Below are 27,704 nucleotides of genomic sequence, written 5' to 3'. Positions count from 1 at the left end.
GCCCTGGGCTGAAGGTGGTGCTAAACCACTGAGCCACCCGGGCTGCCCTAAATCTACATTTTTAAATGATTTTTGTCACATTGGCATTAACTTCAGCAAGAAAAAAAAATATATAACATTTCTTTAGATACAAGGTAAAGAAAATAAATAGCATGTTCTTTTATTCTCTGTAGATTTATGAAGGTCTTAATCATCCTTGAATAATGATGGTATTCAAGAGCAAAATGAAGCCTCCTTAATTTTGATTATAACCTGCTCCAGTTCACTAAATTTCTTTGCTAAGTCTACCAAGATTCCAGAATTCCCAGTCTGTAGAGCTCCACCTAGGCATTTATATGAGATATGACAGCAAGTAGGAGGCCAGGGATGAGAGACTCATTGTGTCAAAGGAAAAGCAAAAATCAAAAAGTAACCTGAATTAACAGATCTGTCAAGAGTCAGGGAAGCAGGTGGAAGAGTTGCTTAGCTTAGGAAGCAGTTAGAGGGCAGTGAGGCAGATATTGTAATTAATCTGCTAGTCCAGAGTTCCTCTTCTCTTCATAACTCTCTTTATTTTTGTTTAGGTAACTATACTACCCCAATGTAGCACATGTTCTTTGGAGGAAACCAACTCCATCACTGACTCTAGTAGTCAGGCCTCAGTGAACCATAATCCCACTCAAAAGACATAGTTTTATTTATTTATTTATTTATTTATTTATTTATTTATTTATTTATTAAAAAGACATAGTTTTAAAAAATGGGCACATAACTTAGGACACAAAGAATAGTTTGGGGAGAATACCTGAAAAGCTCCCTAACTTCCCCAGAAACAACCCACGCTCACTGTCTCAACAAGGAGGCAAAGCACATGTACTTCCATGAGTAAGTCTTAAGATTAAAGCTGATACCATCTGGGAGGCAAAACTGAGAAATGCAAACAGACATTTATTTGATTATACCATGGAACATGTAGGTCATACCTACCCTAAAACTGCCAAAATACCACCAAATTTCTCCTTTATTAGTTATGTAAATTTGTCCAGGACTTTTTCCTCTTGCAACCACAAATTCTCAATATATCAGAGATGCAAAGACTCCTAATTCATCACACAGAAACTTGAAAATATTCAACAGATAAGGTTATTAAGGTTAAATTCATATTCTTAATAGAAGTCGTTATTATGTGCATTTGCTTTAAGGCTACAATTATTCATGAGCTACGTTACAAGAGTAGAAACTCTTGATGTACAACCTTGGAAGAAATCATGTTAAAAAAAACTGTAAGTGGGTGAATAATATACATACCAGTTTGATAGGACAGTCATAGTTCACACTTATTTTCCTGGCATCATTACTACTAGACACTCATCATTCTCAAGTGTCCCAACATACACATTTACCCTGGCTCTAAAGCATGTTTTTTTTTTTTTATTTGTATAGTGTTATCTTCAGAAAAATAACAGCAATCCATGGAAATGCCTGGAGAGCTCTAAAAGGTAAAACAATTCCATCTTTAAAACCTGAGATTGGGGGATGCCTGGGTGGCTCAACAGTTGAGCACCTGCCTTTGGCTCAGGGCATGATCATGGAGTCCCAGGATCGAGTCCCACATCAGGCTTCCTGCAAGGAGCCTGCTTCTCCCTCTGTGTTTCTCATGAATAAATCAATAAAAATCTTTAAAAGAAAAAAAAAGACCTGAGATTGGTTAAGAAAAAAGCAGTACTAGGAAAAATGTCTCTGCCCATAAAGAATTAATAATCACTTTTAGGAGGTCATTTTTATTATAATTACATTCTTGTAATTTCCTTTTACTGAACTGGTGCTATGGCAATGAATATTCAGGGGTTAGGGACCTTCATTTGTAAGAACAATGTAATTATTTTTTAAAAAGATTTTATTTATTTATTAATGAGAAACAGGGAGAGAGAGAGAGAGGCAGAGACACAGGCAGAGGGAGAGGCAGGCTCCATGCAGGGAACCCGACGCAGGACTCGATCCTGGGTCCCAGGATCAGGCCCTGGGCTGACGGCGGCGCTAAACCGCTGAGCCACCCAGGCTGCCCAAGAACAATGTAATTCTTATGAAAACATCACAGGGAGCAAGATTTGAAAGCACTGGCAGGTTCTAAAATACATAGATATTTCTTCTATTATCTGCCACTGTGTCTAAAATACCTCTGTACTCCAAATTCATTTATTTAGGTTCTAATTTCTTTATTCCTCTATTAAAGTTGACTCCCTACCATACTATCCATTAATGATACCTGATCAGAAGGGAAATGCCACTTGCATTTGGAAGCAAACCCCCCAGGAAAGGAGCAAGATGGAGTCAAGAAAGGAAGAGGGTACCTGGTGCTCAAGAAGAGGGTGAAAAGTCGGGCTCTGCCAAGGGCATCCACGGCCCTTCTTACTTAAGCAAAACTTGTCATTTGCACCTTTGTTTTCCTCCACAGATAATCCCACCTTAGGAGCCATGAAAGCTTGGAAAAAACCATAGCTAATGCTTATTATTACTTTAGCAATGCTTTCAAAGACATGCCCGTGTTCATTTGGCTGTATCATGCTGTGATTTCTGCCCAAACACATACACTGATTAGATAAACAAGGTTCAGGGATAAAAGGCAACCAGATAGCCTTTTCCCACAAAACATCCATGTACTTTCAGCGTCTTTCTGCACAGATGAGGTAGGGCTGGGGTTGCAATGTCATGCCTAATCGGGGCTTCAGATCTGGAACCAGCCCATGGGGGAAATGCAAGTGAAACCGCTGGAGCAATGCTGTGAAAAACAGGAACATCTCCATCCGAGCCAGCTGTTCTCCAAGGCAATGTCTTTTCCCTAAACAAAAAAGAACAGCATGATCTTTTAGAATCCACAATATTTACTAAAATTCATATCTAGTATATGGATACCATTCACTAAGTCTGTTATTTAAAGAAAGAGGCAGTTATGTTTATTAAAAATAACAGCTGGCACTTCAGTTCCTAGAGCCCATTTCTTTACCTTCTCTTGTCAGATCATGGACTTCTGTAAGCTTATTAATCCCCTTCTGCACTTCCCTTGCACTTTGCAACACAGCCCAAGATATGCCATGAAAGATCAAATTTCAGGTATGCCATTTTGTTCTATAGATCCATGAGAAGTTCGTTTCAATTCAAATGCCTGAATGTGAACCCTTCCCCAATGAAAGAAGAGCTTCTAATCCATCTTCCATTGGTCTTGTGGTCTGTGTACTTTTTTACAGCAAATGCAATAATTTTACAGATGAGGTACAATGAAGAAGAAGCCAAGAGAGCTTTGTTTCAATTTCACTTCAAATTATGTCATTTCCTCCCCTGGGTCTCAGTTTCTCAAGCTACCTGTTCCTACTGACTTCTAGCCCTTCAAGTTTTGATCCAAACCCAAATCCACAAGCAAAAAAGTTTCAGAAGAAGCCACAGCTTCTCAACAATTTCTAAGTGTTGAGTACAAACAGGTGTTAATGACCTCTAATTAAACCAATCTCTCCTGTAAGATTCAATGCTGTATTTTCAGAGTTGGAGTCTTTAATTCTACAACAGAATGTTTCAGATTAAGATGTCATACATGATCAATCATCATTATGCTCTGTCCTAAAGTTGTGTCCTTGTGAAAGTTTTCTTACCTAGGGAAAAAGGAACCAAAGCCTCCTTCTTGGCAAAATATCCACTGCTGTCCAGAAATCGCTCAGGATAGAATATTTCTGGGTTTCTCCAGTACTTTTCATCAAAATGTACAGAATAAAGATTTGTAATTACTGTTGTGCCTTTAGGAATAGAATAACCACGTACAACTGCATCTTCAGAGGTTGCATGGAAAATTCCTAATGGCACTATATTACAGAATCTTAAAACTTCATGCAAGACTGCCTCAGTATAAGGCATTTTGCATTTGTCATCCCAAGAGGGCTTCCCAGTGGGTCCCATAATTAAATCGATCTCTTTCTGAACTTGTCCTGTTAGAGAAAAAGTGTTCAAGTTATTATGCAATTCTTAGAATTACATCCAAAGTAATTTCCCTTTGGATAACCTATAATAAGTCAACAAGGTACGAGTACCAGATTCAGATTTTTCATTATCTGGGAGTTCTTTTTAAACATAGGCCATATATTGTGTGCCACCAGAAACCAAAGTAACTCTGTTGTGAAAAACACACGAAAAGTAGTAAAAATAATTGTAATAACATCACTCTCAGCAAGGGAAATAGTGAAACATAAAACTTGGATTAAAGAAAACAAAACAGGGATCCCTGGGTGGCGCAGCGGTTTAGCGCCTGCCTTTGGCCCAGGGCGCGATCCTGGAGACCCGGGATCGAATCCCACGTCGGGCTCCCAGATGGAGCCTACTTCTCCCTCTGCCTATGTCTCTACCTCTCTCTCTCTCTCTCTCTGTGACTATCATAAATAAATAAAAAAGTTAACAAAAAAAATTAAAAAAAAATAAAGAAAACAAAACAGAGTTCAGGTCCCAGCTCTGCCACTTCCAGTGGCTGAGATTGGGCAAGTCAGCCATTTAGCTGGAGAAAACGGGCATAATGAGACCCATCTCTGACGTTTTTACATGACTGGAGGTAACATATGTGAAACTCTTTATAACTATGAAATATTTTTCTTCTTGGCTAGCACAGCATAAATTCCTAAATAAAATGCTTTGTACATACCCAAAGACTCTAAAACATGTGTTAAGTCCTAAATGTAGGGACAGCCCTGACATCAAGAGGATCCTCACCTTGTATATTAGGATAAAGGGCCATGAAAAGAATTGCCCACCGAAGCACATTGGTTGTAGTTTCAGTTCCAGCAATGATGAGTTCACCCACGGAAAAAATGAGGTTTTCTTTGGAGAAAGTACATGATGGGTCATTTTTACCTTGATCCATCTCATTTAAGTAAGCATCAACAAAATGCTGGGGTGACTGAGGCTTTCTGTTGATGGAAGCTTTTTCAATAAGCCTGGAGAGAAAATCATAGACTACAGCTGCATTTCTAAATAGCTGCTGATGTTTTCCAAAAGGTATGATACCAATCCATGGAAAGGCATTATACAGGAAGACTGAGGCACTGGCTGCTAGTTCCACATTTTCACTAAATAACTCAATCATGTGCTGAAAATCCGTGTCTTCATAAGTAAAGCGTTCTCCAAAAATGATCAGATTGGTTATGTTTGAAACAGCATTTGTTATTAATTGTTTAAGGTCAAAAGGTCTACCTTTGTATGTTTCAATAGCATCAATAAAAAAATTGGTTTCTTCTAAGATTTTAGATTCAAAAGACTTTTGGCCATATCCAAAACAGCGAAAGCTATTTACAGCTAATTTTCTGTGATCAACCCATCCTCGGCCATATCTGGAATTGAGTAAGCCTGGAAAAAAAAAAAAGTCTTAAAAAAAGCTTTATCATTCCTACATTTCCTGTTTCTAACACCTTGAAAATGCTATGGAGTAAAGAAAGATGGTTAGCCATTCTTTTCCAAATTATCTTTCTATAACTCTAAAACTAGACCTAGTGGTTAAGCCTTGTTCTTTGCTACTCATTAGCCACAGAATACTGTCAACAGATAAAGCTTGTCTACTTTTTATGTGGGGACAGGCAGAAAAGACCTGTAATTCTTCCAGCATAAGAAACTGAACAGTCTTATATAATTTTACCTATTACTATAAGCCTCATCTACAAAAGACAAAATTATTTCATGTTCTATGGGTAAATTTTATATTGGACTAAAGCAAACAACTGAAAATCATGCTTGTAGGATTAAAAATTTTCTGTGTTTCTTTTTTTTTTTTTTATTTTCTGTGTTTCTGTTTCTAGATTTTAGAATACAGATTTTTCTCCTATTAAAAGCAAATGTTCCCTAACAAGATAACTATGGAAAAGGCTAATAAGGAAGCCTGAAAGGAGGTGTCAATGTGGTGGAAATATTCAAGCCAAAAGGAGGATACTATGGATTGAGTGTTTGTGTCCCCACAAAATTCGTATGTTGAAGCCTAATCCCCAAAGTGATGGTATTAAATTAGGAAGTGGGGCCTTTGAGGTGGTAATTAGGTCATGAGGGTAGAGCTTCATGAGCTAGACTGGTGCCCGTAATAAGAAACACAGGAGATGACTATTCTCAGCTATGTGAGGATACAGGAAGAAGGCCAAGAAGTTGGAATCAATGGAGAAAGTACCAGACACCAGATCTCCTGGCCCCTTGATCTTGATTTTCCAACTTCCAGATCTGTGAGAATAAATGATTGTTGTTTAAGGCACTAAGTCTATGGTATTTTTACTAAAGCAGCCCAAATGAAGACACAGGGCAAATATGAAACTCAAAACTTCTCATGTTGATATTGTTGCCATAAAATTTCAGAGTCTCCACAGTATACTATGTATGCTCTTCTGATGTCGAATATATTCCTTTTAAATTAATTATCAAGATGCACCCTTATGTTTATTTTATTTTTTAAAGATTTTATTTATTTATTCACGAGAGACATAGAAAGGCAGAGACATAGAAAGAGGGAGGAGAAGCAGGCTCCATGCAGAGAGCCCGATGCGGTACTCGATCCCAGGACTCTGGGATCACGCCCTGAGCCAAAGGCAGACACCAACCACTGAGCCACCCAGGCATCCTCACCCTTATGTTTATTGCAGAATTATTTACAATAGCCAAGATATGGAAGCAACCCAAGTGTTCATTGATAGACAAATGGGTAAAGAAGATGTGGGAGATATATATATATATATGTATATATATACACACACACACATATATATATATATACACATATATGTATACACACACACACACACACACAAAATGGAATAGAGAACTCAGCCCTAATAAAAGAATGAAATCTTGCCATTTGCAAAAGCATGGATGGATCTAAAGAATATAACTTTCAGGGATCCCTGGGTGGCGCAGCGGTTTAGCACCTGCCTTTGGCCCAGGGCGCGATCCTGGAGACCCGGGATCGAATCCCACGTTGGGCTCCCGGTGCATGGAGCCTGCTTCTCTCTCTGCCTGTGTCTCTGCCTCTCTCTCTCTCTGTGTGTGACTGTCATAAATAAATAAATAAATAAAAATTAAAAAAAAAAAAGAATATAACTTTCAGTGGAATAAGAGAAAAACAAATACCATATGATTTTACTCATATGTGGAATTTAAGAAACAAAACAAAGAAAAAAAGAGACAATCAATAAAACAGACTCTAGGGATCCCTGGGTGGCGCAGTGGTTTAGCGCCTGCCTTTGGCCCAGGGCGCGATCCTGGAGACCCAGGATCGAATCCCACGTCGGGCTCCCGGTGCATGGGCCTGCTTCTCCCTCTGCCTGTGTCTCTGCCTCTCTCTCTGTGTGACTATCATAAAAAAAAAAAAAAAAAAAAAAATAATAATAATAAATAAATAAATAAATAAAATAAAACAGACTCTAAAATATAGAGAACAAACTGGTAGTCACCAGAGGGGAGGTATGCGGGAAGATGAGTGAAATAGGTGAAGGAGATTAAGAGTACCCTTATCATGATGAGCACTGAGTAATGTATGGAGTTGTTGAATCATTACATTGTATATCTGAAACTAATAGGACACTGTAGTTTAATTATACTTGAATTAAGAAAGAGATTTGCAAAAAATTAAAAAGAAACAAATTACCTATTAAGGGAAAAACAGGGTCACCTGGGTGGCTCAGTTGGTTAAGCATCCGACCCTTGATTTTGGCTCAGGTCATGATCTCAAGGTCATGAGATTGAGCCCTGTCATCAGGCTCTGCACTCAGTGTGGAGTCTGCTTAAGATTCTCTCTCCCTTTCCCTCTTCTCCTCTCTGTCATGCTTTCTCTCTAAATCAATCTTTTTTTTTAAAGAGAAAAACAACATCCTTAGCACATATATATATAATATGTACTTTACTCAAAACTTCACTCACAATTGGTACATACATGTACCTATGATGAAAAATGTCACGTTCTCTTGTGTACACGAGGTACCTATAAAATTTACATTTCAGCAACTTTTGTGTAACAGTTTTTAAATTTGGAGCTTATAAAAAAATAAATAAATTTGGAGCTTATGATAAAGCTAACCATACATAAGGGGGTCTTTGGTGCTATGCAGCCATCTTATGTTCCTATAGTCCATTGTCTTTTCTATACTCCCAGATGACCATTCAACAAATACTCAATACGTATTTATGGAATGCTTACTGTGTTCCAGGAAGCATTCTAAGTGTCACAGATATATCAGTAAACAAAAGAGGCAAAGATCCCTATTCTCTTGGACCTTACATGCTAGGGAGAAGAGACAAATAAATTATACAGCCAGGAAGGAAATATAGGGTAGTCAGGGAAAATCTCACTGAGAAAGTGACATAAGTAAAGATATAGGACAGGAGAGTGAGTCTAGCAGATATTCAGGAAAGATTCCTGCTATACAGGGAAAAGCTAGTGCAAAGGCACTGGGATGACAGCAAGCCCTAGAGCAATGTATGTATATGGGATACATGTACAAGAGGGTACAGAGGAGCTTTGTGATAACTCTATGCTGGCCAAACATGGGCTGAGCCCACCTATAGGGCAACTATTACCCAAAGAGTGAGCTAATAGTGGCTATGATTTCTCAGTTGCAAGTTCAGAGCATAAGTATTTACAATAACACAAAATTTTCTACTTCTTTTTCTCTTACTGTTTTTTGAAAATACCAAATGCTTACTTTATGATAAAAATAGTTGAAACTACAAAACTGTAGCTTTAAAAAATATATAGTATATACTTTATCCCAAATATTACTCTGATAACATCATCTTTCATTTTCACCATTTCTTTAAAGGTTTTCTATTATAATTGTGGTATAATTTCTTCTTTGGCCTAATTATTATTAAGAAGAGTAAGAGGTTGGAAATTTTTGTTTTATTTATTTTATTGTTTCCAAGTATCATTATACTCTAGCCTGAGAATTTGTCCTTTAAAACTGGTGTTTTCTTTGCACTAGTCAGTTTGCTTTGTGATTTAATAAATGGTTAATTTTATTTTCCTTTCAATATCTTTATTTTTAGTCTATGGAAACCAAATTTTGTTACATTTTTCTTTGAAAATAAGTGTGTAGCTCTCATTAGAGAGCTTTGGACACCATTATTGTAAAATTCTTACACTATTAAGTATTAAAACCACTACATCTGATTTCAACACTCTAGTTTGGGCCTTCTGCTCACCAATTCTGTTAACCTTCAGCCTTTCTCCTTTTTTTTTTTTTTTTTTAAGATTTTATTTATTTATTCATGAGGGAGACAGAGAGAGGCAGAGACATAGGCAGAGGGAGAAGCAGGCTCCATGCAAGGAGCCCAATGTGGGACTCAATTCCAGGACTCCAGGATCACGCCCTGGGCTGAAGGCAGGTGTCAAACCCCTGAGCCACCCGGGCTGCCCTCTGTTGCTATAGCTTTTGGTATCTTTGGATAAAACCATCTGTGTTCTAGCATATGTCATACTGGTTAGTAGTTAAGAAAGTCTTCTTCACATTCTATTTTGATAGTGAAAATGTCATCAGGTACTCAAGACTAGCTTTGAAAACCACTTTTGATTCAAGTGTGCATGATCATGTATGTGTTCTCCTAGCTTGCTTCACAAAACTTGCAGGTATTATTAAATGCTAATTCTTTAAAATATTATTTACAATATTTATAAGACAGAATTACAACAGCAGAATTAGCAAGTACTGGTCTAAAATATGAGTGTAATGCAGCCTGAAAGGTCTTCAAATATTAAGTTCTGTAATCTAAATTAATTAATTCTTTCCTGCTAATCAGTACAATAGAACCTAAACTCTATATACTAAAATTACATAAAATAAGGAGTGTAATTTATAATAGTAAATAAATAAAATAGTAAATCACTATTTCACTAAATAGTTGAAAATAAACATACCTCCCATTTTTGTCATCTTCATGAATAAAGGAAGGCATGGTCTGTCTGCAAAAATCTCACTTTGATGAACAAGGCATTCCTTTACTACATCATAGCCATTTAAAACCACAGCTGATATACCTCCAAGATCTAAACTGAAGATCTTTAAGAAAAAAAAATGTAAATGACAAAACAGAAATATTAACTATGGAAATCCAAATGTGCTAAGCCCGGTTCTCCCATTATTTGTTACTTCCCTGAAAATGTAAGGATTTATTCTGTAACTGACAATGTTTTGAGTGCCTTCTCTCCACAAGGCATAGCAAACACTACAATTTCATTACCTAGTCAGTGCCTGAAGACATAATCTTATAAAGGTATAAGGAAGACAGTACTGGGCTCATGAGGCCTGGGTTCTAGTTTAAGCTTTGTCATTAAACAAATAGAGGACCCTGGACAGAACCTTTAACCTTTTTGGGCTTCAGGGTTGCCCCAGAAAATATGATACTTGATTCAGATGCTCCTTTAAGATTCATTCCAACTCAATGCCTTCAGTAAGATCTAGGAATCTCTTTTTATTTCCAAGATAAATGAGGAAGCAGCACAATTATTTCCAGGCTTATATAGGGAGGGGATTGCCTGAGAAAGAACTTTGATGTATAAACATATTACAACTAGCCTCATTTGTATTTGGGTCTCTGAATTCCAAGTTAACAAAGAGGGTACCAAAGGGAATCTGACTTTGGAGAAAAGGCACTTACCACATAGGCACAGGTGGGTGCCCTCAGCTAAGGGAAAGGCAAGACAGAATGAATATCCATCCTATGCCTGTGCTTCATTCACCTCAGGTTCACTTACAACAGAACACCTCCTGTAGTCTACTCTAGCTAGTCCAAAATAAGAGGCTAATGCAGTGAGAGAACTATCAGTGGTGTGCAAAGATTGCTTATCTTCAACCTGTCAGGGCTTGGCTGAGAGCTAATTTTTAGGGCCAAAATACTGAATCAAGCCTCATTCTGTGCAAATAAGTAGAGCAAATTTAACCATTTATACTACTTTAGAGGGAAAAAAAAAAAAAAAAACAACCCAACAACAAATAGGTTTAATGAAGAACAGAAGTTCAGCAGTAGTAATTACAGGAAAAAATGTGATGAAGACCTCCAAGTAGTAGCAGAAGCAACCAACTGAACAATGGAGGCTTTGGCACAGTTTTGGCTCTGCCAACCGAGCAGCAGGAACCCCCAGAACCTTGGGGAGGTAGCATCAACTATGCGCGACAAGCAGTGGTAGTAGTCAAGAGCAGCAGTGGAAGAGTTTCAGTGCCAAGAGAATGGCTTCCAGCTGGCAAATGTGGGACTCTTTCAGTTCCCAAAGCAGTAATGAAATTGTTTTAAAGTCGAGCCCTAGAAGTGTAATTGTATCAGATATAAAGGGAAAATGCCTCCTTCTCGTGTGTCTCCTCTCATCTCAGTACTCTACTCTAAACTGACACCAGCTGTATGATTTTCCACCCCTCAGCAATTCTAGGATACCAGCTGGGTGTCCTAGAATTTAACTCAATTTTGACACTACCTACCTGGACATAGTTTCAGATCCCACAAGTTAAGGGCTCAGTCCCATAAGACTGCTCCCTATCTCTACTTCAGATGCCAATCGCCAAGTTCGGGTTCTTCTGACCAACAGGCTATAAATCAGAGGTTCCCACGACCTCCTCCTTGGGTTCGATTAGTGGGCTAGAGTGGTTCATAGAACTCAGGAAAACATTTTACTTACTAGATTCACAGTTTATCATAGAAGGATATAACTCAGGAACAGCCATACAGAAGATATGCATAGGGAAGGTATGGGGAAAGGGGAACAAAGCTTCCATGCTCTCCCCAGGCATGCTATCTAGTCTCTGCTCACCTCCACCTGTTTACCAACAATGGACACTCTCTGAACCCTGGAATTCAGGGATTGTTATGGAGCTTATTACCTAGGCATGTTTAATTATATCATGGGTCACTAGTGACTGATTCAAATTCCAGCCCCTCTCCCTTCCCCAGAGGTAGCAGGGGTATGATGGGAAGTTCCACCATCTAATCATGACTGGTTCTCCTGGCAATAAACTCCCACTTTAGAGATGCTCCAAAAATTATCTCATTAGCATAAACTCAGGTATAGTTGAAAGAGGCTTGTCATGAATTAAAAAAACACCTGTATCACTTTTAACACTTAGGAAATTCCAAGGACATTAGGAAGTATATTCCAGGAAAGAGACAAAGACCAAATATGGATTTCTTATTATAAATCACAGTATCAAAGCAGGAAGGGAAGGCATTAGTGAACAGGCACTTGTTCTGATGCAGGGAAAAAAAAAAAAAAACAGAATGATGGTTTCACAAGGATGGTAGAAGGAGACTTTGGGGCTGCAAGCTGTGGTAATACGGATAGAGAACAAACAGGAGCATCATATTGCAGGGTAAAGCTGTCAGGTGTGGACACTATGGATTACAAAGACCATGGCTTGAGAAAGCTGTTACACAATCCACCTTTACTAAAAAATGTGGACCCCTATTTGAGAGTAAACCTGGGGAAATTATCATTTGACCTAGCATCTATTCTGGTATTATGCTGTTTTCAAGGACTTTCAGGAAGGTTTCATTCTTCGAGCTGTTGAGGACCTAAACTGCCTGTGTTGGCTCTGTTTTTCTTCCCAGCCCGACATTACTGCCTAGAGTGTTGATTGATTTTCAGAATGTAAACAGGAGATGGCTATTTCTTACCCTTCCATCCCTGACACTGATCCAAACCACCTTCATTTTCTCCCATGTTATCACAATAGCCTCTCAACTTGTGTCTTGATAGGTGGTTCTCCACATGGCATACTCCTGCTACATGGCCTTTGTACGTGTTCTCTTGGCCTGGAATGTTCTTCCTCCAGTTTTGCCTAGTTTTGTCCTTGATTTCCTTTAAGCCTTTGTTCAAATGTCTTTGCAGTGAGGCCTGTTCTAACTCAGTTAAAATTCTATCCCTAACTTAACTGACTTCACACTCTGTACTTTGATGTACTGTATCGTTTACTTATTGTATTTATATTGTCCGTCTCCCCCACCACCACCTCAGCCCCCAAGGGTATGTAAGCTATATGAGGACAGGGATTTTTACCACTGTTTGGTTTACTACCAAACAGGTATCTTCACACCTGGGACAGTGCCTAACAGATGCTGACAACCAGTAAGTATATGCTGAATTATTGAATAGTGGTGAAGACACACATTTAAGTACACTATTTATACAACACCATAGGTGAAGGGCTAGTAACAGAGGGATGTGAAAAGTGCCATTGATGAAAACAACCAACTGCTTCCCACTTTTCAACCTTTGTGTGGGCTGTTTTCTCATTTTGAAATGCCTCCCTTGACTGTCATACTCTCCAAACTATACCAAGTCTTTAGGGAACATCCTCTATAAAGCCTTTCTTGGTGCATTCTCCTTCTCTCTCTCTCCTTTGAACCACCACAGCACAAGCTTAGATACTCCCATGGCACTCATTTAATACTACCTTGCACCGGAAGCCAGGAATACTCTTGTCTTCTGCTTGGTTGCTAAATTATAAACTCCACAGAATCAGTGATTTCATCTCTTTCATCTTCTGAACCTTCCATAAAATCACACCTAGTGCCTTGCATAAAGATCTAAATAAATGCTTCCTGTATAAATAAATTAATAAGTTGCCAGATCCACTTGCCTTAAAGTAAAGGAATTGCTTTATTGTCCTTACAGGCATTACCTGAAAATAATCTGTAAAAAACACTTTTACTCCCTTTGCTAGCTAGGAAATGCTACTCAAAATTTGGATTCAGATTAAAGTCATTGCAGAAGCTTACACATTCAGAGTGAATCTCCAAGGAAATGATACTTCTTGATGTGGTATATTTCTATCTAAGATTACCTTTAAAATTAATGTATGAGCCCCAAGGTCTGGTTGTTTTCAAGAATTATAAAAAAAAGAACTGAAGTCACAGACTTCATAAAATTAAGTGACACTTAAAGTGACCGCCATTTCTCACAAGCAATTTTCAAGTCCAGGTTTTTCCTGTGAGCCTACATTTCCAGTGAAGAAGATAATAGAAAAATAAAATTCCATTTACTAATAAGCCCTATAAACAACTTTCTATAACCTTTCAGAAGTATAAGAGGTAACAGTCTCTTCCTACTTCCAAAAAAAGTATAGTATTTTAACAACTTATACTAACTGTGAGACTTTAGCAGAATTGCAAAATACCTCAAAAGCAATGAGATACCTTTACTGCTTCCCAACTAAGATAAAGATCAAATGTTGCCAGGGAGAAGGGTCCAAAATGGAGATATAGAAAGACTTGGAACTCACCTCCTCCACTGACACACCAAATCTATACCTATTTATAAAGCAATTCTTCCTGAAGGAATGAGGGCTACCTGAACAGCTTCTATAGAACAAAAGATAGGCCACATAAAGAATGACAAGAGAAAATGGAGACTATGGTAACAAAGGGAACCCCACCCCCAGTGCTTGAACTGCAGTGGGGAGGGACAGCACTGAGGGACTGAGATGAGATTCACCTGCCTTGGTGCACAGGAAAAAAGCCATGGTTTAAAAGGGTAACTAGAATATATTGGGGTACCTGGGTGGCTCAATCAGTTGAGTTTTTTTTTTTTAAGATTTTATTTATTTGAGAGAAAGAGAGAGAGAGAGAGGGAGAGGGAGAGCAAGAGCGGGGTGGAGGGGCAGAGGGAAAGGGAGAAGCAGACTCTCTGCTGAGCACGGAGCCCTATGTGGGGCCTGATCCCAGGACCCTGGGATCACAACCTGAGATGAAGGCAGATGCTAAACCGATGGACACCCAGGCGCCCTGAGCACCCAACTCTTGATCTCAGCTTGGGTCTTGAGCTCAGGGTCATGAGTTCAAGTCCCATGTTGGGCTTCACAGTGGGTGTAGAGCCTATTTAAAAAAAAAAAGAAAAGAAAAAAGGGCAGAGTGCCTGGGTGGCTCAGTTGGTTAAGTGTCTGCCTTTAGCTGGGATCAAGCCCCACATCAAGCTCCCTGCTCAGTGGGGAGCCTGCTTCTTTCTCTCCTTCTGTGGCTCCCCTGCTTGTACTCTCTTGCTTTCTCTAATAAATAAATAATCTTAAAAAAAAGAAAGAGCAACTAGAATATAAAAAAGTTAGCCCTTAGAACCCTGCCAAAGGGCAGGGGAGCTACTGGAAGCCAGGAAGCCAGGACTGGCAAATGCATGGTTTACATATCTCTTCCACCATGACAGCACAGAAAGAAGCAGGGGGTAGGCACCAAAGCCACCTGCATCCTCAGTGCACTGGGCCCCTACCCCACACCAGTCCAAGCCATCCCGATCAGAAGGCCCCAGCACAGCACACACAATTCCAGCTGTCTCACCAATGTGACACGGGCAAAGCACCCTGGAATACTCCAGGCCCATACCACTTCAGTTCCAGATGACTTGCCAGGGTACCCCCAGTGTAGAGGGCCCAAGGAACTCCTAGCCGTATGCCTTGCCTTGGCTTTAGTCACCCTGCCAGGGCACCCCCTGCTTAGAGGGCCCTGGGACCCCATGTCAATTTCAGCTCCAGACTCTGTGCCAGGGCATCCTCTGCTTGGAGTACACTGGGACTCCCCCTCTTGCACCTACTTTACCTTCAGCTATCCTGCCAGGGTGCTCTCTGTGTGGAAAGCCCCAAGACCACTTGGTTTACAACCACTTCAGCTTAGGCTGTCTGCCAGGGCACCCTCTGTGTGAAGACCCCTGGATTACCCTGGTCCATGCCTACTTCAGCTCCAGCCATCCCACCAGAGGGGCTCCAGCAGAGTGTCCAGGACCTCTAGCCCACATAAGCCACAGCTCCAGCCAGTCAGTCAGTCACCAGGCACAGTCAACCAAGGAATGACCATACACAAGACCGCTAATGTTTAGAAGTACAAATTCATTTAATTCATAAAAACAAACACAGAAAGTCAAGCAAAATGAGAAGACAGGAGAATATGTTCCAAATGAAAGACTAAGACAAAATGTGAGAAAAGAACTAAAAAAAAAATGGAGATAACCAATCTACCTGATAGAGTTCAAAGCAGGTTTGATTTCTGGGGAAGGTGGTGAAATAGGAGGATCTCAAAATCTCCTTGTCCCATGGCTATACCTAGATAACACCCATATCAGAGTAAATAACCCAGACAACGACCCAAAGACTGCCAGAACAGACTCTCCACAGCTAAATGTAGAGAAAAGAGTCCACACTGAAAATGATAGGAAGGGTGACTTCATTAGGAAACCTGTCCCATGGGGAGGGAGGGCCCCTGTAAGCACGGAGCAGATCCCACACTAGGCACCACAGATACGGGCCCCTGCACCAAGAAAAATCCAAAGAACATTTGGCTTTGAAAACAGAGAGACTTACTATCGTGAATTTTCACAATTAATGAGGCTTAATACCTGGAACTTTAAAAGGGGGGGGGGTAAGCTCTTGGGAGAGCTGGAGGGTGATAGGAAACTGAATCCCCACCCTTAAAGAGATAGCATAATAAACAGCACTGCTGAGATACAGGTAGAAAGAGCAATTCGAAAAATGCCTAGGGGATATGGAAAGATTTATTTACTAATCTCAGAACCTATGCTGGAGGGGTAGGGACCATTAGGAAACTTCTCAAAAAACAAAAGAGCTAGCAGCCACCATTCTGCCTCTCACCTAAATAACACAGATGCCTGGGGGAACCAGTACAGTGGAAATACTCTGGACCTAGCCTGTGGAAAGCACACCCAGCCCTGTGCTCTTTTGGGACCCACTCCTCCAATCCGCCCTCAGCAGGAGTCCATCCAAATCAGCACCACAAGCCTGGCACTGTGCAAGCAGCCCTGTTGGGGGCCAGCAACACTCCAAAGGGGCTCCTGTCCGGGTGAGGGGAAGATAACCACACACCCCAGTTCCACTGTAGCCCCGGAGTGGGCGGCGGGGGAAGGAGGGGTGGTAGACATCAGGTCAGCTTGCAGCCCACACCCACCAATGAAAGTCTTTTAGGGAACAAAATAGGGAGGGCCCCCGGGAGTCTGGTGGGACCATGGCTCTGCCAAATACCTGGTCTGACCCAACTCAAGCCCATGATAGAGGACTTTAACACTCCACTTACATCAATGGATAGATTATCTGAGCAGAAAATCAACAAAGAAACAATGGCTTTGAATGACACACTGGACCAAGTGGATCTGGCAGATATATTCAGAGCATTCCATCCTAAAACAGTGGAATTAAACTTTTCAAGTGCACATGGGACATTCTCCAGAATAGATCACATGTTAGGGCAAAAAAAAAGTTAAAAAATTGAAAAATTGAAATTATAACATGCATCTCTTCCAGCCACAATGCTAAGAAACCAACCACAAGAAAAAAATCTGGAAAGAACACAAATACTTGGAGGTTAAATAACATCCTACCAAACAATGAATGGGTCAAGCAGTAAATCAAAGAGGAAATAAAAAAATACATAGAGACCAATGAAAATGAAAACATAATGGGCAAAAATCTTTGGGATGCAGTAGAAGCTGTTCTAAGAGTGAAGATTATAACAATATAGACGTGCCTCAAGAAGCAAGAAAAATCTCAACCTAGCCTCATACTAAATGAGCTGGGAAGGGACGCCTGGGTGGCTCAGTGGTTGAGCCTTTGGCTCAGGGTGTGATCCCGGGGTCAAGAAACGAGTCCCACATCGGGCTCCCTGCAAGGAGCCTGCTTTCTCTGCTGTGTTCTCTGCCTCTCTCTCTCTCTCTGTCTCTCATGAATGAATGAATGAATGAATGAATGAATAAATAAATAAATAAATAAAATCTTAAAAAAAATTAAAACAGTAGAACAGATTAATGAACCAAGAGCTGGTTCTTCGAAAAGATCAAAAAAATTGACAAACTTTTAGCTAGACTAATGAAGAAAAATGGAAAGGGCACCCAAATTAATCAAATCAGAAACAAAAGAAGTAATAACCCACTCCACAGAAATACAAAGGATTGTAAGAGACCACTAAGAAAAATTATATATTAACATATTGGACAACCTAGTTGAAATAGATTCCTAGAAGCATACAATCTTCCAAAACTGAATCAGGAAGAAACAGCAAATCTGAACAGGCTGATTTCTAGTAATGACACTGAATGACTAATAAAAAACTCCCAACAAATAAGAGGATCTGATGGCTTCACAAGTGAATTCTACCAAATACTTAAGAGTTAATAGTTTCCTCAAACTATTCCAAAAAAAACAGAAGAAGAGGGAAAGTTTCCAAATACATTTACAAGGCCAGCATTACCTTAATACTAACAAAGAAGCACTACAAACACTCACAGACACACACACACAAAAATCCCAAACTATAGGCCAATATCCTTGATGGACAGAACCAGAAATTGTCAATAAAATATTAGTAAACAAAATTAAAAAATTAATTAAATTGTTCATTCACCATGATCAAGTGGGACTTATTCTGGGGATGCAAGGCTGTTTCAATTTTTGAAAATCAATCCAAATGACACACCACATTAACAAAATGAAGGATTAAAATAACACAACCCGGGAAAGGGCGCAGGGTTTGAAAGATGGCAGACGATGTGGACCAGCAACAAACTACCAACACCGTAGAAGAGCCCCTGGATCTCATCAGGCTCAGCCTGGATGAGCGAATTTATGTGAAAATGAGAAATGACCGAGAGCTTCGAGGCAGATTACATGCATATGATCAGCATTTAAATATGATATTGGGAGATGTGGAAGAAACTGTGACTACTATAGAAATTGATGAAGAAACATATGAAGAGATATATAAATCAACAAAACAGAATATTCTGATGCTTTTTATCCAGGGAGATGGTGTTGTACTAGTTGCTCCTCCATTAAGAGTTGGCTGAAACAAAGAATTTATCGTGTATGGAATATAGGAGATTTTGTATGATTGCCTCTTTAAATGTAGAAGACATCCAAAAGAGAAACCTGCGTTCATTTTGATATTAAGAAATGACCAAGGATTCTTCCACTCCTGAAATGAGTTGATTTGCAGATAACTCAAAAATTCTTAAGCTAAAGGGCATTTTAATTTTTTTCCAACTCAATAAATGTGATCACCAGGATGCAAAAAAAAAAAAAGACACAACCATTTCAATAAATGCAGAAAAAGCATTTGAAAAAATTCAACATCAAAAAAAAAAAAGAAAAAATTCAACATCTATTCATAATGAAAACTCAAAACAAAGTGGGTTTAGAGGGAGTTCACCTCAACATAATACAGACCATGTATGACAAACCTATAGCCAACATCATACACAATGGTGAAAAATTAAGAGTTTTTCCTTTAAGATCAGGAACAAGATAAGGATGTCCGCTCTTACCACTTTTATTCAATATAGTACTGGAAGTCCTAGCCACAGTTTCACAGTACTGGAAGAAAATTATAAAAGGCACCAAAATTGATAAGGAAGAAGTAAAACTATTTGTAGATGACATTATACTATACATAGAAATCCCTAAAGACTCCACCAAAACACTCTTAGAAATAACAAACAAATGAGTCATAGATTACAAAGTCAATATACAGAAATCTACTCCACTGTCATAACTAATAACGAAGTAGCAAAAAAAAGAAATTAATAAAACAATTCCATTTATAATTGCACCAAAAATAATAAAATACCTAGGAATAAATTTAACCAAGGAGGTGAAAAGCCTACACTCTGAGATCTATAAAACACTTGATAAAAAAAAATTGAAGATGACACAAATGGAAAGATATTCCATGCCCATGGATTGGAAGATCAGTATTGTTAAAATGTCCATACTGTCCAAAGCAATCTAAAGATTTAACATAATCCCCATCAAAATATACAGAGCATTTTTCATAGAACTAGAAATCCTAGAACAAACAATCCTAAAATTTGTATGGAATCACAAAAGATCCCAAACAGCCTAAGCAATCTTGAAGAAGAAAAAAAGTGGAGGTATTACAATCCCAGATTTCAAGATATAGTACAAAGATACAATAATCAAAATACTATGATCCTGGCACAAAAACAGACACATAGATTAACGGAACGGAAAAGAGAGCCTAGAAATAAACCCACGATTATACAGTCAATTAATCTACAACAGAGCAGGCAAAAATATGCAATGAAGAAAAGACAGCCTCTTCAACAAATGGTGCTGGCAACACTGGACCAATACATGCAAAGAATAAAACTGGACCACTTTCTCACACCATATACAAAAATAAACTCATAATGGATTAAAGACCTAAATATAAGTCCTGAAACCATAAAAATACTAGAAGAGAATATAGGGAGTAATCTCCTGTTCATTTCCCTTAGCAATTTATTTAGATAGATTTCCTCAGGCAAAGGAAACAGAAGCAAAAATATATATATATATATAAATAATATATATATAAATATATAAATATAAATATATATAATAAATATATATATAATATATATAAATATAAATATATAAATAAATAAATAAATATATATATATATATATAAAATAAGCTATTGGGATTACACCAAAAGAAAAACTTTTATACAGTAAAGAAAACCATTGAAAAAACAAAGCAAACCAAAATAAAAACTGAAAAGGCAACTTACTGAATGGGAGAAGGTATCTGCAAATGATATAGCCAAAAAGGGTTTGACATACAAAATATATAAAGAAATTATATAATTCAACACCAGAAAATGCCAGTTAAAAATTAGCTGAGGGGCAGCCCCGGTGGCGCAGCGGTTTCGCGCTGCCTTCAGCCCAGGCGTGATCCTGGAGACCAGGGATCAAGTCCCACATCGGGCTTCCTGCATGGAGCCTGCTTCTCCCTCTGCCTGTGTCTCTGCCTCTCTCTTCACCCTCTGAATGAATGAATAAATAAAATCTTTAAAAAAAATAAATAAAAATAAAAGTTAGCTGAGGACTTGACTAGGCATTTTTCCAAAGAAGACAAACACATGTCACAAACCATATGAAAAGATTATCAATATCACTAATCATCAGGGAAATGTACATCAAATATACGATGAGATATCACATTTTACCTGTCAGAATGGCTAGTATCTGGGGTGCCTGGGTGGCTCTGTCGATTAAAAGTCCTGTCTCTTGATCTCAGTTTAGGTCTTGATTTCAAGGCTGTGAGTTCAAGCCCCAAGTTGAGCTCCACACTGGGCATGGAGCCTACGTTAAATAAATAAATAATAAATAAATAAATAAATAAATAAATAAATAAATAAATAAATAAAAATAAAGGATGGCTAGCATAAAAAAAAAACCAACAAGAAATAACAAGTGTTGTCAAGGATGTGGAGAAAAGGGAACCCTTGCACAATGTTGGTGGGAATGTAAATTGGCACAGCCACTCCGAAACAGTATGGTTCATCAAAAAATTAAAATTACTTATAGCATACAAGGTGCCTGGGTGGCTCAGATGTTTAAGTGTTGGACTTCTGGTTTTGGCTCAGGTTGTGATCTTAAGGTCTCGGGATGGAGTCCTGAGGCCAGCTCTGCACTCAGCAGGGAGTCTGCTTCCCCACTCCCTCTGCCCCTCCTCTCACCCATGTATGGATTCTCTCTCAAATAAATCTTAAGAGAAAAAACAACATACAATTCAGTAATTCTACTGTTATTTGTCCAAAGAAACTGAAAACACGATTTCAAAAAGATAGATGCACTGCTACATTTACTACAGCATTATTCACAATAGCCAAGATATGGGAGCAATCTAAATGTCCACCAATAAAAGAATGTATGAATAAGATGTGATATAATGAATACATATACAATGGATATATACTGGAGTATTACTCAGCTATAAAAAGACGAGATCTTGCCAACGGTGACAACATAAACAGACACAGAGGTTATTATGCTAAGTGAAATAAGTCCTACAGAAAAGACAATTACCATATAATTTCGCTTTTATGTAGAATCTAAAAACAAAACAAACAAAAGCAGAAACAGATGCATAAATACAGAAAACTGGAGGCAGCCAGAGGGGGACTGGGTGGATGGACAAAATGGATGAAGGCAAGTGGGAGATAAAAGTTTCCAGTTATGGGCAGCCCCTGTGGCGCAGCGGTTTAGCGCTGCCCTCAGCCCAGGGCGTGATCCTGGAGACCCGGGATCGAGTCCCATGTCAGGCTCCCTGCACGAAGCCTGCTTCTCCCTCTACCTGTGTCTCTGCCTCTCTCTCTCTCTCTCTTTCTCTCTCTGAATAAATAAAATAAAATCTTAAAAAAAAAGTTTCCAGTTATGGAACATGTAAATCAGGGAAATGAAAGATACAGCACAGGGAAATGTTACTGTGATAGCATTGTATGGTGGCAGGCCACCCTGCGGTGAGCCTAAAATAGTGCAGAGTTGTTAAATCACTGCTTTACACCTAAAACTAATGTAACACGTGCCTCAACTATACTTCAATTAAACAAAAGATCAAATGCTGTCAATGACTTAATTAAGATGTTAAGTGGTTTCAATATGCTAGGTGGTTTTCAGCTTAAGTGTAAGGCAGAGTCAGTCAAACAATTATCTACTCTTCAATGCATACATCCTTTTCATTTTTGCTCATCTTTCCTCTGTTTCTCCTGTACTTACTAGTACTACTGATTTTTCCACTTCCAGTAAAGAGTACTCTTTGTAAAGAATGACAATCACCTCAAATAGTTACAACAGCAATGCAAGTAATTACTGATACCAAATTCTTAAATCCATGAATCAAAATGACAGTCTTATCATAATTTGTATCTATTTTGATAGGAGGGACGCCTGGGTGGCTCAGGGTTGAGCGTCTGCCTTCAGCCCAGGGCATGATCCTGGAATCCCAGGATCGAGTCCCACATCAGGCTCCCTGAATGAAGCCTGCATCTCCCTCTGCCTGTGTCTCTGCCCCTCTCTCTGTGTCTCTCATGAATAAATAAAAAAAATCTTAAAAAAAAAAATCTATTTTGATAGGAAACTCAGATCACTCCCTTCTGGAAAAAGAATGTTCCTTGTAAATACAGTGCTCCTATCAGTTCAAATATTTGTGTATGAAAAACAACTTCCTATTCAAGACGGCATTTCACATAATTGATTTAAAGATACTTTTTATGTTATAGGCCTAATAAATTGTTTCCAATTAATAACCAAGAACATTTGAGTAGCAGTTTGTTTCTAGTTATTATCATTACACATGAGGAAAAACTAACATTCAGAGAAAAATCGAGTTTTATCTGACAAAAGAGGACTCAACTTCTAATCTCATACTTCCACATCTTAGGATTTCTCTAGAATATCATGGTACCAACATGCCAGAAGTCATACATGTTCAACGGAAATCATAGAAACACACTCAATTCCTGGAGAACTGGAAGGTTGACAATAAAATATAAGAATTATATACATTCGCTTTACCTAAGTTCACTTTCCGTTTAACGTCAAACATGAGACATGTGCAAAAACCCAGGATAATTCTTGTAAACTCTGGTTCAAATAAAGATTTAAGCCTTCACCTGAAATACCACAATTTCCAAACAGCAACGCTATCTTATTCCTTCAAAGCACTCACAATTTGTGGCCGATATTTAGATTTGCTCTCTCTCACTGGGCTCTAATTCCCTAAAATCAGGCAGTGTCTGCCTTCCTCATCTCATCCTCAGCACCTTGCAGGGCCTGGCTTGTGGCTGCACAGGAATGAATGGATTCAAAGCAAAACAGGTGAGCTTGGCCAGTGCCCTGGGAAGTCTGCCTCCATCTGAGGTCTGGACACCCTTGCAATCACACGCTTCAGTACTGCACACCCCCTTCCTTCCCCCGCAGGGAGCAGCGGTGTGACTGTGTGCAAGTCCCTCAGCATTTCTGGGCTGTGCTTTCCATCTCTGCACAGTGGGAAATGATGGGGGAACACAGGACTGGCTGAGGACAAAGCACACTGACAAGTCCTTGAAACAGGGGAAGTGACATTCCTCTACAGACTCAACTGCTAGATGTTCATACTTTGCTAAGGGCAGAAGGCAATCTCAGCCTGACCCCCAGGATCCTGTAAGCCTACTTTAACATATACAAATTCCTTTAAAGAAACAGTCAACAAAACTAAAAGACAACCTTCAGAATGGGAGAAGATATTTGCAAATGACATATCAGATAAAGGACTAGTATCCAAGATCTATAAAGAACTTATTAAACTCAACAGCAAAGAAACAATCCAATCATGAAATGGGCAAAAGACATGAACAGAAATCTCACAGAGGAAGACATAGACATGGCCAACATGCACATGAGAAAATGCTTCACATCACTTGCCATCAGGGAAATACAAATCAAAACCACAATGAGATCCCACCTCACACCAGTGAGAATGGGGAAAATTAACAAGGCAGGAAACCACAAATGTTGGAGAGGATGTGGAGAAAGGGGAACCCTCTTGCACGTTGGTGGGAATGTGAACTGGTGCAGCCACTCTGGAAAACTGTGTGGAGGTTCCTCAAAGAGTTAAAAACAGACCTACCCTATGACCCAGCAATTGCTCTGCTGGGGATTTCCCCAAAGATACAGATGCAGTCAAATACCGGGACACCTGCACCTCGATGTTTCTAGCAGCAATGTCCACAATAGCCAAACTGTGGAAGGAGCCTCAGTGTCCATCGAAAGATGAATGGATAAAGAAGATGTGGTCTATGTATACAATGGAATATTCCTCAGCCATTAGAAACGACAAATACCCACCATTTGCTTCAACGTGGATGGAACTGGAGGGTATTATGCTGAGTGAAATAAGTCAATTGGAGAAGGACAAACATTATATGGTCTCATTCATTTGGGGGAATATAAAAAATAGTGTAAAGGAATAAAGGAGAAAGGAGAAAAAATGAGTGGGAAATATCAGAAAGGGAGACAGAACATGAGAGACTCCTAACTCTGGGAAACGAACAAGGGGTGGTGGAAGGGGAGGTGGTCGAGGGGTAAGGGTGACTGGGTGATGGGCACTGAGGGGGGCACTTGATGGGATGAGCACTGGGTGTTATTCTATATGTTGGCAAACTGAACACCAATAAAAAATAAAAAATAAATAAAAAAATAAAAAGAATTTTCCCTTTGGGCAGCCCGGGTGGCTCAGTGGCTGAGCATCTGCCTGCAGCCCAGGGCATGACCCTGGAGACCTGGGATGAGTCCCAAGTCCGGCTATCCGCATGGAGCTTACTTCTCCCTCTGCCTGTGTCTCTGCCTCTCTTTCTGTATCTCCCATGAATAAATAAAAATAAAAATAAAAAAGAAGGAATTTTCCCTTTATCTCTAAACCCCCAAGATACATGTTGGCAATCATCCTCCAAGCACATGGCCCACTGAAAGACATTTGAAGGGTCTCAGGACTCGGGGTTTATCAGACATAATAGGTGACCTTTTCCCAACAAAAGCAAGCCCCCTCAAGGTCCTGGAAACCTTGCTTCCAAAATTCCTTGGACAGTACCTCCCCTCAAAGCCTCCCAGCTCCCAGGTATATAATCAGCCACACGTCACAGGCCTGGGGCAGTAGCAATTCCTGCCCACGGGTCCTGTCCCTGTGCTTTAATAAAACCACCATTCTGCACCAAAGGGGTCTCAAGAATTCTTTCTTGGTGGTGGGCTCCGGGCCTCACCCCACCCAACCTCACCTATATACCAAAACCTCACCAGGAAAGACTGCAAGTAGCAGGTCGGCGGGTCGGCAGGGAGAGGACAGGTGAGCCTCGGCCGCCCCTGCTCCCTGCGCTGTGGGCCTCCGCACCCGTATTTAGTCCCTAACTCCTTCGTTCTTCCATGACTATTTCCCAGAGCCCCTCCCGGCCAGGCCCTCCACCTGCGCTTTCTGTTCCCTCCAGTAGACGCCTAGACGAGCCATCCTTAGATGCAAACATTTAGGAATGTCCCATTAAACGTTAATCTGGACCTAGGGTTTGGATGCCTCATTTTCGCCAGAAGCCACAGGTAGATCCGCACACACGTCTACCTCCCACGGGCTGACAAAAAAAAAAAAGGGCGGGGGGCAAAAACCCAACACTGCGCCTGCGCGGAGCACAGCCTGGGCGCTCTCGGAGCGGCGGGTCCCACGGCGCAGGCGCAGCACCTCGGCGCCCTCAGCAGCCCGGAGGGTCCCGCGGGATAGCGCTAGGCGGCGGCAGCGGGCGGCCCTGCGGGGCGGGGCTTCCCCGGCGGGGCGCGGCCTCCGGCAAGTCTACACCCACCCCCGCCCCGACTCGGGAAGCCGGTTTCCCTCCAAGTCGCTAGAACGCCGGAAGGGGCGTCTCGACGGCTCGGGCCCGGCGGCGGCCGCGCAGCCCACCCCGGAGGAAGGCCCGGGGCCCCCCGCCCGCAGCCCGCAGCCCGCCGGGCTGTACCTCGCCGTACACCCGGCTCTGCTTTCTCATGTAGATGTGGGCGAGCTCGCCCGAGGCCGCCAGCGAGTAGATGTTGCCGATAAATGGCAGCCCCGACGGCCCGGGGGGGAAGCCGGCCGGCCGCCTCTGCTTCAGCAGCTGGCGGACCCCCAGCACGAAGAGCAGCAGAAAGAGCGCGGCTCCGAGCCCCGCGGCGTACGCCTCAGCGCCCGGGGGGCCCCGCATGGCAGGGCCGCGGGCCGGGGCCGCCAACCCCGCCGCCGAGCAGCGCGCTCGCCCCAGGCCCGCCGCCCCGGCCCCGCCCCCGGCCCCGCCCCTGGCCATTGGTCGGCCGCCCCGGCCCCGCCCCTGGCCATTGGTCGGCCGCCCCCCGGCCCCGCCCCTGGCCATCGGCCGCCCGGCCCCGCCCCCGGCCATCGGCCGGCCAGCTCCGGCCCCGCCCCCTGGCCGTCGGCCAGCCGCCCCCTGCCCCGCCCCTGGCCACCGGCCGCCCGCCCCCGGCCACGCCCCTGGCCATCAGCCGGCCGCCCCGGGCAGTTACTCCGGCTCCGCCGGGCTCAGAGTCTGTGGCGCAGAGGCGGCGGCCACCCTTTGGATCTGGGCGTGGCTCCGGGCGAACTCGACAGTGGGGGTGGCCCCTTTCCAGGGTGTGGACCCCGGGGCCTGGCCTGAGGAACGCGTGGGCATCACCTCCCTCAGTGACCCGGGAGGCTCCTGCTTCCCTGGCCAGCCCTTTCTGAGGGTGGCTTTTTAGGAACTATTACATAAGAAACTCTTAAATGAGCTATTTAGGAGTGAAAACACTGCAAACATGATCAGAACTCAGTCTTGAGCTAAACCTGATAATCTTTAGAATTAATGATTGAGGAGCGCCTGGGGTGACTCAGGGGTTGTTGCCTTTGGCTCAGGTCATGATCCTGGGGTCCTGGGATCGAGTCCCGCCGGGCTCCCTGCATGGAGCCTGCTTCTCCCTCTGCCTGTGTCTCTACATCTCTCTCTGTGTCTCTCATGAATAAATAAATAAATAAAATCCTTAAAAAAAATGCTTGAGACCTGACTCATCATACTAAAAGAAAATATTTTCCTGTTTTACTCATTTGTTCCTTGGTCATTATGAGGCATTTTTGTATGTGATCCCCTAAGAACTGTGATGATGCAATTCATAGGTTACATAGGCAAGCGAAGTATAACCTTCCTTCAGAAAGTTCCTCACTATCTTAATGCCTTGCTGAACGTGAGTTAGAGATAGGGCTAGGCAGGGCTAGGTAGGGAGCCACAAAAGCAGGCTCACAAAAATCCCCAAAATGCTGAGGTGTAAGGAAACTAGAGATAAAGGAACAAGTCAGACCACCGTGCCCTAAGATGTGGGTGGGGAGGGTGTCTTGTTATAACAGCTACTTGTGACCAATAAAGAATAACCAGGCCCCAAAGA

General features: G+C 41.2%; 2 protein-coding genes across 3 annotated transcripts; one reads left to right on the top strand and one right to left on the bottom strand.

The window, feature by feature from the left end:
• Positions 1-114: 114 nt before the first annotated feature.
• Positions 115-26,571, bottom strand: LOC121476561 (vitamin D 25-hydroxylase). Of its 2 annotated transcripts, none has more exons than XM_041730657.1 (5): positions 20,963-21,029; positions 9,896-10,037; positions 4,726-5,358; positions 3,624-3,953; positions 115-2,818 (listed from the first exon to the last, which is right to left on the bottom strand). In XM_041730657.1, exons 2-5 carry the CDS (start codon positions 9,915-9,917, stop codon positions 2,643-2,645), a joined length of 1,161 nt encoding a protein of 386 aa, XP_041586591.1. In that variant the 5' UTR covers positions 9,918-10,037; positions 20,963-21,029; the 3' UTR covers positions 115-2,642. The 2 variants fall into 2 exon arrangements, with proteins under 2 accessions (XP_041586591.1, XP_041586590.1); XM_041730656.1 differs by lacking the exon at positions 20,963-21,029 and adding an exon at positions 26,273-26,571 and having other exon boundaries at positions 118-2,818.
• Positions 18,480-18,945, top strand: LOC121476563 (U6 snRNA-associated Sm-like protein LSm3). Its single transcript, XM_041730658.1, has one exon. The coding sequence runs from the start codon at positions 18,491-18,493 to the stop codon at positions 18,797-18,799; it is 309 nt and encodes a 102-aa protein (XP_041586592.1). The 5' UTR covers positions 18,480-18,490; the 3' UTR covers positions 18,800-18,945.
• Positions 26,572-27,704: the final 1,133 nt, after the last annotated feature.

The sequence above is a fragment of the Vulpes lagopus genome, chromosome 15 (genome assembly GCF_018345385.1).
Source record: "Vulpes lagopus strain Blue_001 chromosome 15, ASM1834538v1, whole genome shotgun sequence".
Classification (NCBI taxonomy): Eukaryota; Metazoa; Chordata; class Mammalia; order Carnivora; family Canidae; genus Vulpes; species Vulpes lagopus.
Note: the sequence above shows the minus strand (reverse complement) of the source record. Positions and strands in the feature narration are given on the sequence as shown.